Source organism: Helianthus annuus, chromosome 2, assembly GCF_002127325.2.
Source record: "Helianthus annuus cultivar XRQ/B chromosome 2, HanXRQr2.0-SUNRISE, whole genome shotgun sequence".
NCBI classification, from domain to species: domain Eukaryota; kingdom Viridiplantae; phylum Streptophyta; class Magnoliopsida; order Asterales; family Asteraceae; genus Helianthus; species Helianthus annuus.
In genome coordinates this window covers 172,668,386-172,683,749 of record NC_035434.2, presented here as the reverse complement: position 1 = coordinate 172,683,749, position 15,364 = coordinate 172,668,386, and the positions used below count along the sequence as shown (strand labels likewise).

At 35.6% G+C, this 15,364-nt stretch overlaps 1 protein-coding gene and 1 non-coding gene across 2 annotated transcripts; one reads left to right on the top strand and one right to left on the bottom strand.

Moving 5' to 3' along the window:
- Positions 1-4,582: 4,582 nt before the first annotated feature.
- On the bottom strand, positions 4,583-4,654 carry TRNAG-UCC. Its single transcript has one exon. It is a non-coding gene; the product is annotated as a tRNA-Gly (tRNA).
- Positions 4,655-11,031: 6,377 nt separating this feature from the next.
- LOC110927256 (amino acid transporter AVT1H) lies at positions 11,032-15,023 on the top strand. The gene is made up of 3 exons (XM_022170910.2): positions 11,032-11,387; positions 12,272-12,882; positions 14,265-15,023. The coding sequence occupies exons 1-3, from the start codon at positions 11,096-11,098 to the stop codon at positions 14,805-14,807; spliced, it is 1,446 nt and encodes a 481-aa protein (XP_022026602.1). The 5' UTR covers positions 11,032-11,095; the 3' UTR covers positions 14,808-15,023.
- Positions 15,024-15,364: the final 341 nt, after the last annotated feature.

Below are 15,364 nucleotides of genomic sequence, written 5' to 3'. Positions count from 1 at the left end.
GATCTCCTCTAGGCTCTAACTACCTGAGAAAACAAAAATGGGAAGTGAGTTGCCAAATATATAGTATGGGATAACTAAAGAGCAAATACCAGTTATAACTGAAAGAAGAGTAGAATAAAACCTACCTTGGTACTCCTCTAACCTCTCGTCCTGCTACGGCCTCCCATTGACATAGGGAGATACAAGGCTCTGCACAAATATAGGGGCCTCATTAAAGTTCCGGATGAGATGATAATTAAAACACTCGGAAAAACATGATTTATTCTCATCCTTGGGGTAGCTCAAGCGGTGGACAATATCATATTTCATCTCATGATCACTTGGCAGAAGTTCCCACGACTGTTTCCCATTGTACGTTTTCATCAACCACACGTCGCTGCCAAATATGCACTGACATTCTTGCATAACTCCAAGCTTGCATCGAGAATCAGCACGTGTTCGTCCCGTTCGCTTTCGATACATTTGGCGCTCTCGCCCCTGACGCGGTGCGGTTCCTTAAGCGGGTTCAACAGGTGGTAAGCAGTAACACCGCACATGTTAAGGGGCAGAATTTTGTGTTTAGCAGGGTAGGGTTTGCTATTCAGAAAGGGGTAGCGGCGCAGCTTGTTGCTCGTCTACCTGCCATTAGTTTGTAATCGTATTGAGTTTATTATTAGTGTGTGTTTATATAGTTATAAAAAAAAACTTCTGGTCAAAAAAAAAAAAAAAAAAAAAAAGCCTGATATAAGATGCACCTTCAGGTTGAGGGATTTCTATAAATTCTTGTTTACACAAATCATAACGAATAATTAAATTCTTCATATCCTCCGTATTTTCATCTCTTACAATCCAGTGAAGTGCACCATTGCATAAGAGACCAACCTTAGTAATAAAACTATACTTCACTACTCCAACAAGTCTCCAAACATTTGATTTCAAACTCAACACTTTAAAACATGTCTTATGTGTGGCTCCCTCAACCCCTACAATGACCTTGTAATCATCTATGGATGAATCATAACCAAAACCCCAACACAAACATAATAAAAAACCCTTCCAAGGGGAATCTCTCAGCTGTGTTACCTCTCTAGTCAAGGGATTGGCTACTGAAAATCAGTGGCGGACCCAGAAATTATTTGCTGGGGGTGCGGATGAGTGGTTCAAACATATTTTCAGGGGGTGCGGTCAAGTTTTTTGCCTAAAAAACACACTAAATTTGTTTTTTCATGGGGTGCGCCCGCCCACCCTGGGTTTAATGTAGGTCCGCCCATGCTGAAAATTTAACATCAGCATAAAGACTACTAGAGGCGAAGCAAATCAGGCCATTGGAAGAACCAACAAGACGGCCAGGATAAGTATATCCTAAACCAATTTTTCTATGTCCAATCTCATTGTTGTTGCGATCTTTGTTGTAACTACGAATCAGATGACGATTAACGAAACGATGACTTGTGATTAAAGAATGCCATGACTTGCACACAGTCTTGAACCGGATCAGATCCTTCACATCTAATTCTATCAGTATCTGCTCAACTACATCTTCATTAACAACCTCTGCCATTGAAACGTAAAACGGAGTAGCCAGAGGTAGGAGATTTATACGGATTGAATTCAAGGGCTATAATAACAGATTTGATCCATTATTAATGAAGGGTACACGTTGAAAGATATTATTTATTCTATTTCCTGACGAGAAATTTATGGAAGTTATATTTTCCAATATTATATGATTGATTGAAGACGATGATACAACTTTTATCGAGAAATTATGGAAGTTATATTTTCAAATATTATATGATTCATGATGATGATACAACTTTTATTTTTTATGAGAATGTTTTGTTTTTCTTTTATAATTGATATTTTTATATAATTATTTTTTATGAAAATGTTTTGTTTTTCTTTTATAACTGATATTTTATAAAATTTTGAGTATGCCATTGCGACGTGTCTATTTCATTCGTATGTCAATATTAATTTATTTCAAAACTGAGATGTGGAAATAATGTACATAGAGTTGAAAAACAAATATACATGTTATTAGGCTATCTCACATTTGATTTCTTTCAACTGATATCATTTACCTTTTGTTATTTAAGTTATATATTGTAATCATTTATAAAATTTTAAATATGTGTGCTTCTTTTTATCTACGTTTCAGTGAAAAGTTTTGTCTAAATTCGAAGGGATTAAATATAGTTTTGTTAGGATTCTGACCAAACAGTGTCTTTTATGGTAAGTTGTAGCGTTTGTTTGCTGGTAAGTACATGTGAAAATTTGAAATTACTCTAAGACACTAGACCAAATCGGTTTGAGTGGGTTGGGGTTTTCAACCTTAAAATCGATTCTCAACCCGAACCCCTTTGAGCCAAATTGGTTTGAGCCCAAGGTAAAAAAAATGGACCTGTTTACAACCCAAGCTGGTTTGGGCCAAACCGGGTTTTGTACACCTCTATTGGAACCAATGCTACCATAAAGAACACGTGAGTCAGTATATATGGAACTTTAAAATCACATCAACAAGATTCAACAACAAAGGCACTCGAAAACAAGCAAACTTTATATAAAATCGAGATTAAGATAAAAGAATAAGCAACTCTACTAAACCCATCAAAGACAAGAGAATAAAAAGTAAGAAAACTTCATATGTTACAACCCTACAACCTTTTATCTGCATCAAATTGTGGCACTTGGTCCCAGAACCAAAGGATCTCCTCTAGGCTCTAACTAGCTGAGAAACAAAAAACGGGAAGTGAGTGAATGCCACATATATAGTATGGGATAATGAAAGACCAAATACCAGTTTATAAGTGAAAGACAAGGCAAGAAGACAAGTGAAAAGATCACTTAGATAGGGTATTATGATAGTTGCAAATTCAACTCCAACAATCTCTAGATTTAAGGGACAACTGAGTTTCATATAACCATAAGAGTTTAGTGCTTTAAGTTGTACCTTTCATGTGTCACATGAAATAATGGATAATATCACACTTGTTTCATGGATCGTTTTAAGTTGCACATATTTTCCGAATAACCCTAACACCCTATTAAAGTGAAGTCATCAGCTTTGTAGAAGCTGAATATTGTGTTCATCTATTTTTAATTTTTATACTATGTGATTAGATAAAAGGATAGAACCCACCTTGGCTCTCCTCTTGAGTCTCGCATTTCGTTCTGCTTCAGCCTCCCATTAACATAGGGAGATACAAGGCTCTGCACAAAGATAGGGGCCTCAATACGATCCAAGCCGAGAGGATAAGTTGAACTCTCTCTAAGAAAGTCTCATCCTTGGGTACTCTCAAGCAGTGTACTGTACAATATCATATTTCATGAAATGATCACGTGACAGCAATTCCCATGACTGTTCTCCATCATAGTTTTTCATCAACCATACGACATTGTCAACATGAGAATGTCCGATTATGCGACATTCATGCATCACTCCCAGGCTTATATAAAAAGATTCGGATACGCCCTGACATGCTTCATATCTTACAACCATAGGTTGAGGGATTTCTTTAAATTCTTCTTTAGATAATGGTAAGGTATACGCACTCGGAAGCAATCAACACACACAAACAAATGACCAAATTGCATAAAATAAAGAGTAAATTACAAGTTTTGTCCTTTGTCGCAAAAGTTGACAAGTTTTGTACCTAAAGTTTCAAAATCGTGCACGTTATGTCCTTTAACCCTAACTTTATTAGATTTTTCTGTTAAATCATATTAGACAAGGGTGATATGGTCTTTTTACTAAATTATTTAATATTATTTTAAAACATAAAACAAACTATTTAAATTTCTCTCTTTTCACTATTTCTCTCTCTACAACTCTCTCTCTCACTCAACTTCACCTACCACGACCACCACCATCAACCCATCACCACCACCACAACCTTCACCGCCACCAACCACCCCACCTCAGCCTTCATCACCACCACTCCCACCTACCAACCACCACCGCACCACCCCAACCCCACTGCACCACAACACCAATTCCACCAAACCCTTACATTTTCTCTCTACCGATTGGACCAACTTGTGCTTGTTTCCAACAGAATCGAACCCATCAAATCAGTAGTGGCGATGTTTGGTTTCAGATCCATGATTGAAAGTCCATTAACCGGTGAAAGAGATTTCGATAACCTAGGGTTTCACGACCACGTTTTCTTGGTGAAACGAGTGGCGGCGGCAGTGGTCCTTCTCAACAGTTTAATAGATGTGATTTTTGGTGGTAGTCTCGTGGAAGCAATAGGTGGGTCATGGGCATTGATGTGGAAAACAAGGTAGCCAAGGGTAGGTTCAGATCTGAGCAATGGAAGCGGTGGTGGTGGTGGGAGATGGGATGTGGCGACTGAAGGTTGGTGGTGGGAAGTTGTGGTGACGGCTGAAGGATAGTGGTGGGACATTTGTGGCGGAACATCCGTGTTAAGAAACCGTATTGTAACACCCCTAAATTTCATGACCTTTAGTAATGATTATAACACATGTATACATTATATTGAGTAGTCAACTAGGTTCTAAATAGGTTAAATAAAATAGAAGATGGGGTTACAATATAACGCATGATTATAAAAAAGTATACAAATATTGATGATAAAAATGCGTTTGCCGGGAGTCGAACCCGGGTCTATTGCTTGGAAGGCAATTATCCTAACCGTTGGACTACAAACGCTTCTTGTTGTATCGTTGGGCACCTTAACCATTTAAATCTTGATTTAGTTTCGTCATATGTAAAACAAAATCTTTTTGATGTGATTAGTCGTTAGTGACTTATTACTATGTATAATAATATAGTCGGGTTAAATCAAATATGAAAACTTTAAACAATATATTCTCTAAAATATTGTTGGTTTATAATTGGTTTCGACTGTTATATTGTGGATATAGTTCATTAATTTGCTATAGTTGGCTTGCATGAACTCGGAAAAAGAAATACTTATTTTGATGATTGGCTTTGCGTATATGGAATAGCTATGAATTTATATATGTTTATATTCTATTGAAGTGGGCATAATAGATTTATCACTAGTTAAAATAGTTCTCATGAATATAACTTTGTACAAGAACTTTGTGACATTATGTGGAATCCGTAACTCAAAATTCGGATTCTTATTTCATTTTCATGTTACTCATTTTCCGTCATTTAACATGAATTCGTTCTATGTGGTAAAATTGACGGATGTGTCAGATCATTTTACTAATTTATGTGACGCAGCTTGTCGTTGGTTTACATGTAACTCTACTCTAAATTCCTAATGTTTTGTAATGAAATCATAAAAATATTTTCAATTTTAAACATTTGACATTATGTAAAACAATAAAATGGTATGAATGTGAATTTCCACTTTATGATTTTTTTCCTTCTCAGAATATGAAACTAATTGTCAAAAATTATGGCTAAAACATATACATGTATATAGAAGATTAGATTAGATTCACAAAAATCATCAAGTGGAGCATTCGGAATTTATTCTTCCCTCTACCATGGAGTGATTGCATATATTGTTCCATACATAAAGAATAAGAAGCTTTGACAATTGTTTTATATAAACTGTTAGATAAATACGTAATTATGGGAAATTAAAGACTTGCATGCTCTATTCGTTGCCATGTTGTAGAATCAGTTACAAAATTATGTTCCATTTACACCATATTCTTGTTTTGTCATATGTCCAATATAAAAGTAATTTTAATAAGAGAACCATGAGAATAGCATAATGGATTTGTATGGTTAAAAAGGGGGAGATGTTTTAATAAGAGAACCATGAGAATAGCATAATGGATTTGTATGGTTAAAAAGAGAGGAAGTTGATGGGTTTATAGCCTATTGCCATTTTAGAGGTGAGATAAAACTTTGGGATCAATAGGTCGACTCTTACAAGGGGGTTTTTCTTATATTTATTGGGTTTCCTACTGAATTGGTGTATAGTCATTATGTCTAGTAGAGATGGATATGATCGGGTGATTCCGCTATGGCACGATGTTACTCCAGTAATCCGTCAGTGATCCAAATTTGTCGTTCAAAAAGAGAGAGAAAGAGAGAGAGGAATGTAAGTGCCTACATAATTGTATTAGGGTGAGTGGTGCCCTAATTGTATTAGGGTGAGTGGCGTCGTTGTAAGAACGGGTGGAAATGATGACTTGGCATTTCAGCCGAGTCGAAACCCCGCCCCATGTGTGTACCTTTCGGAAAGGGAGGTGGAGAGTGGTGTGCCTTCACCGAGTATACCACAATGCAATTGTTTGACAGATCATTTTTTGTTTAAAATAAAGGTTAGGGAAATCAGGGGTAAAATAGGACCATTGCAATGTTTTAGGGAAGCGAAAAGGAAAGATTAGGGAAGGCGGTGTAGAAAAGAGATGGTATAAGAGCATTCACATCCATTCCATCATATTTTCACTCTAAATTACACTAAAAAACACTACATTTTCTCTATCATTTTCACTTAAATAATATTTTTATACCTTTATCATTACCTTTTCTTTCTCCCCCACTCACAACCACTTTCAATATATTAAAAAATTATAGGGGGTGAACAATGTCCCCCTCAAATATACAAATGAACAGTAACATTTTCTCTCTCCCCCACTCACAACCACTTTTTATACTTTTTATATTTTAAAAACACCACACACAGAATTTGATGTCATAGATGTTAATGCTCTTAGAAGTTAGGGACAACAACCTCACCCTTATACAGTTAAAATAAAAAGGTATAATAATTCTTTGGTTATTTACTTAGTCACTGTTTCATATACCGGATAAAAGAACGATTTGCTGGGTCAGGACTGATCTTTGAGAATGGATCAGATCGCGCTTATTTCAATCCCTTTATTGCTACATATCTATAAAAGTATATAACTTGAAAGTGAAAAATTACGAACGGGTAATGATTTCTAACAATTTGAGTAACATTATTTAATTTTCCTAGTTTTGCCACTCAAAATATTTCTAAACATATATGAAAATGAAGGGTCGGCCCTTAGAATTCATGTATGTTCAAGCTCGAAAAAACGTGTCCTTAGACCTTAACGAAATTGGGTATTGGGCTCACTAAAGGTCTAAACTTAATGTCAATGGGCTAATAACTAATCTAAACCATAAAAATAGTTTTATAAGTGGGTCTATGTTGATGTTTGTATGGGTATACCCTATTAATTTATTTAGTTTTACATATACATATGGAAGTTCTTAAAAAAAATAATGTGCCCTTCGAAATATTGGGCCCTGGCCGGTGGTCCTCCCCGCCCACCTTCAGAGCCGGCCATTTGAAAATGTAACGTGAAATCTATTTCTCTTTTTCTTTTTTAACAACTAATTCACATATCCTCTAAACCTATTTCTAGAACTATGTCAAATATCCATCGTAAAACTAGAACCATAAATGTTTAGGGAGAAACAAATTCTACAACACATCTTTATAATGCTAGGTTATAAGCCCTTTTGTTACGAAACTAGTAGATGCCCCGTCCGCGTTGCGGGGCAATGGCCGAATAATTCTCAATCAATTAAAAAAAGACTACTATAATTTTGCTATGAAAAAAAAAACGATGATAAGCCCGTAGTTTTTGGCCCAAGGCAAAACTGTATGTTTTCAGGACTAATGAGCTAGTGTTAGGCAGCTAGAGTTATGCGCCGCCCGCGTTGCGGGGCGCTAAACCGAGTATTTCTTAGGTTAATAACATGTACGCCTTTATGTCGGTTAGTTGTACATGCTACCTATAACACGATATAAAAAAAAGACACATCAAGTTAACCAATTAAAGAAAACAGTACCATAGTTATGATAAAAAAAAAATTTAACTAAAACGATGACAAACGTAAAAAATTAAGTCAACAAAGAAAAATAAAACACTACCATGGTTTTACCAAAGGAAAAAACCGATGGCAAGATTGCAATTTTTATCGGAGGTAAAATCGTAATTTTAAAATGGAGGTAAAATAATATTTTTTACTGAGGGCAAAACCATTTTTTTATTTTGAAATGGGGGCAAAATCGTAATATTTTAGCTGCGGGCGAAATCGTAATTTTTAGCTGGGGCAAAATCCTAATTTTAAACTGGGAACCAAATCGTAACTTGGCAGGACTCTAGCTGAGGGCAAAAGCATAATTTTATTTTGAACTGGGCGCAAAATTGTATTTTTTAATTGAGAGTAAAATCGTAAATTTAAGCAAGTGGCAAAAGCAAAATTTTATTTTGAATTGAAGTTTTACACTTGTGATAAAATTATAATTTGGCATCACCTATATATGAAAAAAAAAATGAAAGTGGCCGCCCAAAAGAGCCAACCACTTGAGACTACTGTTACTTGATGACGTAATCAAGTTGTGGTTGTATATGTGGAGAATACTTTGAACTTGAATATAACAAAAAAAAAAAAAAATACTGTTTGGTTCACCACTACTGGTACGTTAGGCGGCATCCAACATGTAAACATGGAGCATGAATTTGGGCCATCTTGAGTGAATTATTCTATTAGCATCACTATCATTTAGAATAACATCAATTTATGAAGGATTCTTATATCCGAAATCTGAAAGATGCATTAACATCATGCATAAATAAACTTACTTTATAAGTGATATATACGTATGTATGTTTTGATTCTCTTTCTTTTGCTCTTGATGTCATCTCGAATCTCTTTTTAAATAAGTTTCTATATTCATTTATTTACGTTGTTTCGCCTTTTTGATATGCTTATACGAATTCAGATATTGTGTATCAGTTTTCACATGTCAATGAAGAATATTTTTTCGGTTTTGTGTTACATGTTGTCAATCCAAATATAGTGGAACTATTGTTTGCTTTTCAAGGACGGTTTGAAAATCTAGTTGATTAATCAAACTGATACAATTCAAATAAAAGTAGGACTTTTCTCGAATCACTTTTAAAAAAAAAAAAATCATTATTAGTGTTGCACAAGAATGATCAATTTACCTGCCCCTCCAATTTTCTAGTTAGGGTGGGAGAGTATCCATGTGGCAAGATATAGAGGTGTACAAAAAAACCGGTTTTAAAAGCAAAACCGGAAAAACAACCGAAACCGGTTTCTTGTTAATCGGTTTTTTTATAACCGGTTTTACAACCGAACCGACCGGTTAGGATTCTTGATCTGAAAAACCGATTAATAACCAAAACCGGTTTAACAAAAACGGGTTAAAAACCGGTGTTTTCTGGCAAAAACCGGTTAAAAACCAATCCTAACCAGTTACACCGGTTATTGTTTTGGACTTGAAAAACCAATTAGTAACCGAAACCGGTTATAGAAAAAACTGGTTTTAGCTTTGGATGAAAAAACCGGTTCGGTTAATAACCGAAACCGGTTTTTTTTCTTTGTACACCTCTAGGCAAGAATGATTTTGGCAAATGGAGCAACTAAAATTTAGTTTAGGTGGCATTTATGTGGCATTTAACTTGGGATATGTTGGAGCAAGAAGGTTTGCTATCATGCTTGGCATTAGGGGTGTTCATCGAATCGAATATCGAATTTTCGAATTATTCTAATCGAATTATTTCGAATAATTTTTATTTTCCCTTGAATTCGTATTCGATTCGAATTCGATTAAAATCTACCAAATTCGATTCGAATTCGTATTCGATTAAAAATTCGAATTCGAATAAATTCGATTTGATTTAGATTTTTAAAAAACATGTAAAAAACTATCAAAATGAAACATAAATTTTAAAGCAACCATAAAGCATGATATCATATTAAAACAAATCCAAATAAAGTATCACAAATCCAAAATTCAAAAAGAGAAGTCTGGAATAACCATGTAAAAACTATCAAAATGAAACATAAATTTTAGTTATGGGCCATGTAGTTGGCCCAGTAAGTTGTAAGATTATTTTTTTATAAAGAGGATACAGTAAATTTTTCAGTTTCACATTTTTAAATAATGTCTTCTCACACTTTTCGTGAAGTGAAATATGTCATTTTTACTGCATCTTAAGACTATATATATATATATATATATATGTATATATATATATATATATATATAATTGTAGGCCCCCAAAAATAGCATGCCACGGCCAGGGGTGCAGCTCGCCCACCGCTAGGTCGGCCTTGTTAGGCAAGTGAAGCATGTGTAGCAAAGATACCGTCCAACCTTAAGGAAAAGATTCTCACACATAGGGGTGTTAAAAACCGAAACCAAATAAAAATCATAAACTTAACCGTAATGGAAAAAACTGATCTAAATAACGAAGTTGGTGTTCAGTTTGATTTTAACCGAAACCGAATTGTGAATTTGGTTTTTGGTTCGGTGTTTGATTCCACAATTTTTTTATTTGGTTTATTTGGATAATCTAATACACCATATAAAGTTTATTAGCACAAATGCTAAATCTAAAGCCTAACTCAAGTATGGAGGTTTACTCGAGTTGGAGAAAGACTCATGTCTAGCATTAGATTTGTTGACTATTTCTAATTCTATGATCACTTTTTTGAAATTTTAAGTTAATGTTTGTGTGTAAGACTATTTTCTGAATTTGTTTGTTTTATGTTGCTTTGAAACTTTCTTTTATTAATATATTGTGTGTGGTTTGATTATTCGGTATAAATTAGTTGTTGGCTTGTTGTTCGGAATACAAACAAGACTATATATTAGGAAAAAAAGTACTTAGGCTCAATTTAGTTGAAATTGGTTTGTTTGGTTTACTCGAAACCAAACTGAATTGGTTTGGTTCGTTGTGCATATTCGTAATTCGGTTTGGTTTGGTTTGGTTTGGTTTTTGGTTTAGGGTACAAATTTTGAAAACCGAACACATTCCCAAAATATGAGATTTTATGTGGGATTCTTTTAATTAATAGCTATGTCTATATGACTTTTAGTAAGTTAAGGTTAATAAGTGATAGTATAACTATTTATTCTAAGAAATTGATTTAATATGAACAAAAAGTAAAGGTAGAATAAAATGCTTAACATCATACCCTGTTAATATATATAAGAATCGTGACGTTGGATTCTCATATAGTGTTTCACACTTTACACACTATAAATAACACATCACATATCATTGTCCAAACAAAGCAACCTCAAAACAGATTCCTAGTGTTACTTAACCGTCTCCAAACTTCTTGGAGATTTCAACATTCCCGGAAAAAATGAAAAAGAGCATATGTACTAGATTTTGGAACAAAGAGAGTGCCGATTGTTCTAAAGAACAAACGCTAACCGAGTCAACTCATGAAGCAAACTCGACGGTGAAATGGGTCGATTGTTGTGAAACTTGTCTAGAGGGTGGTAAGAAGTCGTGCAAGTGTGGTAATATAAACCCTGATAAAGATGAGTTGCACTTTGAGGTGAAGAACGAGTCAAATGATGAGCAAGTTTGTCCACATGAAGCTAATAGTTCTTTCCTTCATTCGGTAGTTAATATGATTGGAATGCTCATAGGTATCATTATTTTCCTATTTTACCTTTATAGTATCTACATCTAGTCCAGAGGGTCCATCAACCAAATTTTCTTCTTCAAGTATTTTATTTATTAAAGAGTAAATTGCCAAAATGGTCCCTGATGTTGATCTTTGATCACTTTTATCATTTTAGTTTAAAACTCAAACATTTAGAATTTGGGTCCCTGTGGTGCCAATTTTGTTGTCATTTTCATTTAAAAGCAAATTTGATTAGATTATTAAGTTAACATCCAATTTTTTTTGTCTTTTTCCTCATTTTTAATGAAGGGCAAAATGGTCAGATTTTTTTTAATTTGTTTTAATAAAATGTTAAAACACCATTTTGTCCTTCATTAAAAGGGAGAAAAGGGACAAAAAACTGAATTTTAACTGAAAAATCTGATCAGATTTTGATTTTGGATGAAAATGACAACAAAATTAAAACCACAAGAACACAAATTCAAAAGGTTTGAGTTTTGGACTAAAGTGACCAAAACTCATGGACTATTTTGACAGTTTACTCTTATTTAAAATACATGAGTTTAACTTCTCATCATGGGTTACCGAAAACTAACAATACACAATCTTATTTTCTACTACACCATAAGAAATGTTACAAAAGTTTGTTCATATCTAGATATATTAAGATCCTATATTACTTTTGTAGTATTCGATCAAGAGTGTCCATTTATTTCCTCTATGGTCTACCAAATTCAATAGAAAACATGAGTTTAATTAACTTCTCTTTAGTGAAAAATATTTATACAAAATCTTATTTTTCTTCTACCTTAAAAATTTTTACAAATATGGTTCAGACCTCTTACTGGTTCAGCACTTAACTATTCAGATGTTGCCAAATAGCCCCTTACTAATGATGCTTAACAGGTCTTGGACAACTCTCAACACCATACGCACTAGAAAACGGAGGGTGGATCTCTTCATTCCTGCTTATAGCCCTCGGAGTCGCAACCGCATACACATCCCACATCCTCGGAAAATGCCTAGAAAGCAACCGAAAAACAAGAAACTACACTGATATCGGCTACCACGCCTTCGGCACCCATGGTCGAGCCATCACTGCGGCATTCATCTACTTAGAGATCTTCATGTCTCTTGTTTCCTACACCATATCATTACACGACAACTTGAACATGGTCTTCCTAGGAACCCATGTTCGGTTCTCCTGGGTGCATCATTTGTCCACCTCTCAAGTCCTGACCGTGTTGGCGGTGCTGGTGGCGTTGCCTAGCCTTTGGCTGAGAGATTTGTCGTCCATTTCGTTCCTCTCTACTGGCGGCATCATCATGTCGATGTTGATTTTTGTGACTGTGGTGTGCACGGCCGTGTTTGGAGGCGTATCCGCTAATCATGCTATCCCGGCTCTACGGCTACGGAACATACCTCATATATCCGGGTTGTATATATTTGGATACGGTGGTCATATTGTTTTTCCTGATATACATAGGGCGATGAAGGACCCATCAAAGTTTACAAAGGTTGGTATATTTTTTTCACAAGGGAAAATTACTCTTTTCACATGTTTAAGTGGAAGGTTTCATTTCAATTTTTTTCCTTTGAAGCCTATAAAAATAGAAAGTCAAGCCCGCACTAAACAAACACCACTGACATGTTACATAACTCGTGTGAAAAGGAATTAACTGCCATACGGGTCATACGAGAACCGTGTATGATGTAGCAGGCCAGTAGAACATGAGTGATGTGACCACTAGCAAGTCATACAGTATGTATGACTATTTTTCATTATATCATACGGCCCATATGATATAACAAACTTTGAAGTGCATACTAGATTTGATATCACATATTGGTATGCACAAATAAACATGGTTAATATAATTGTTATTATTTTAAATACTCTATATTTGACATTTTATTTACACTTTTGCCCTTTTCACAAATAAGGTTTAGAACTAGGTCTCTTTGGAGGTCGTCAGTTTGAAACCTAGCCAAATCAGGTTTTACTGTAGTGAGCCTTCGGGCGGACGGGTTTTCCAAACTGGTGGCTTGGTGGCTCGGGTATGCATCCAACTCTGATCGATATGGAGGAGGGGATGCATTTGCTCGATTAAGGGCATCCCAGGATACGTATCTGGTGATTCAGTTGGCCGTTAAAAAAACACGTTTGAAGAGTAATGTTGAAACACTGGTTAACACAAGGACAATCAGTGGGGTTATTTCGTCTAATGGGTTCAACCTCTTCTTCTACTCGTATTGATGGCTCGAGATCTGCAAAACAGTAAACACCGTTAGTCTCGTTAAGAGGGGGGAAGGGGGTTTTCCCTCTTAACCAGGCTCCGGCGTGAGAATAAGTACTGTTCTGAGAGGAAATAAACAGTGTGTGTATAGTGTGAGTAAGGAGAAAAAAGATCCTGAACCTGAATGATGAAGGGTCCTATTTATAGCCGGAGGGTGAAGAAAGAAGGAGCAGCTGTGCCAGCTGTGAGCGCGTGCCAGCTGTCCGACCAAGGGGAATATCCTCTTTGTCTGCTCTGTTATGGCAGGTGTAGTGGTACACGTGGCGTCCTTGCATTCGCCTGCGCTGGATACCTCGTACCGGTATTGTCGGTGCTGCTCCCTGAATTGTCGCAGGCCTATGTGGCATTCTGCTAGTGGTGACACGTGTTGTCCTTTATGTCGGATAGAGCATCTTTGGTGCCAACTGTGAATCATCCAGAAGTTTCTAGAAGCTTCTGGAGTGTTTCGTTGACGTGGATGCCTTGTGTGTACAAAAGTGGTGTGGTCCCTGCCATGTAGGCAGGGGATTAGGACCATACCTCTTCAAGTAACCAGTCAAATAATTGTTATTATTTAAATACTATATATTTGAAATTTTATTTCCACTTTTGCCCTTTTTCAGGTATCAATAGTGAGCTTCACATTTGTGACCTTGCTCTATACATCCTTAGCATTCATGGGTGCCAAACTATTTGGTCCGGAAGTAAATTCCCAAATTACCCTTAGCATGCCTCGAGGCCTTGTGTTCACTAAAATCGCACTTTGGGCTACAGTGTTGACACCAATGACGAAATATGCATTAGAATTTGCACCCTTTGCAATCCAACTCGAGCATCGGTTTCTTTATTCCATGAAGTCACACACCAAAATGATCATACGGGGCACCATTGGCTCGGTTTTGTTACTACTCATACTCGTTTTGGCCCTAAGCGTGCCCTACTTCCAATACGTGCTTGGCCTTACAGGCTCACTCGTAACTGTGGCAATTATACTTATTTTACCATCGGTTTTTTACATCAAGATCTTTTGGGAGAAGATATCAAGGCCCATTTTGGCTCTTAACGTGTTCCTCATCGCAATCGGCTTTCTTCTTGGGGTGTCGGGAACAATCTCATCTTTGAAGTTGCTTGTTGAAAGTTTTGAGAGGATCCACACGGCTTCATAAACATATATACTTGTCGTATGTATGTGAGTCATATCCGTCCATTAACCCGACCCGTTATTTAAAAAAATGAGTTGTAATGGGTTCTATCTATATTGCCAAATGAGTGATAAAATAAACGGTATAATGAGTTAATAATCGTTTGATCAAATGAGTTCAAATGTTACGTTTGCCATCATGTCATGTAAGTATATATTAACTTGTAGATTTCCTATTAACTTTAAGTGAACTTTTAAAGAAACAATGAAAGTTTTACTTGCTTGTTTTGGTATAAATGATTATTTTTCTATTTTAATTTACCTTAAAAGTGTTTTTGTATCAAATTAAATGGTTACTTTTCTATTTAAACTTACCTTTTTTTGGTATAAATGATTATTTTTCTATTTTAATTTACCGTAAAAGTGTTTTCATATCAAATTAAATGGTTACTTTTTATTTAAACTTACCTTAAAATAAAAGTTGACATTTGTAGGTCAAGAAATCAGATCTCGAACATAAGGATTTTATGTTTTAAATGGTGTAACAAGCGTGGAATCCAAGTTACGCCACAACCGAGCAAG

Excerpts from the sequence above, each read along its gene's own strand:
- LOC110927256 (XM_022170910.2), top strand. The coding sequence starts at position 11,096 with ATGAAAAAGAGCATATGTACTAGATTTTGGAACAAAGAGAGTGCCGAT. Across the intron at positions 11,388-12,271 it reads TATGATTGGAATGCTCATAG|GTCTTGGACAACTCTCAACA; the intron begins GTATCATTATTT and ends GATGCTTAACAG. Across the intron at positions 12,883-14,264 it reads ACCCATCAAAGTTTACAAAG|GTATCAATAGTGAGCTTCAC; the intron begins GTTGGTATATTT and ends GCCCTTTTTCAG.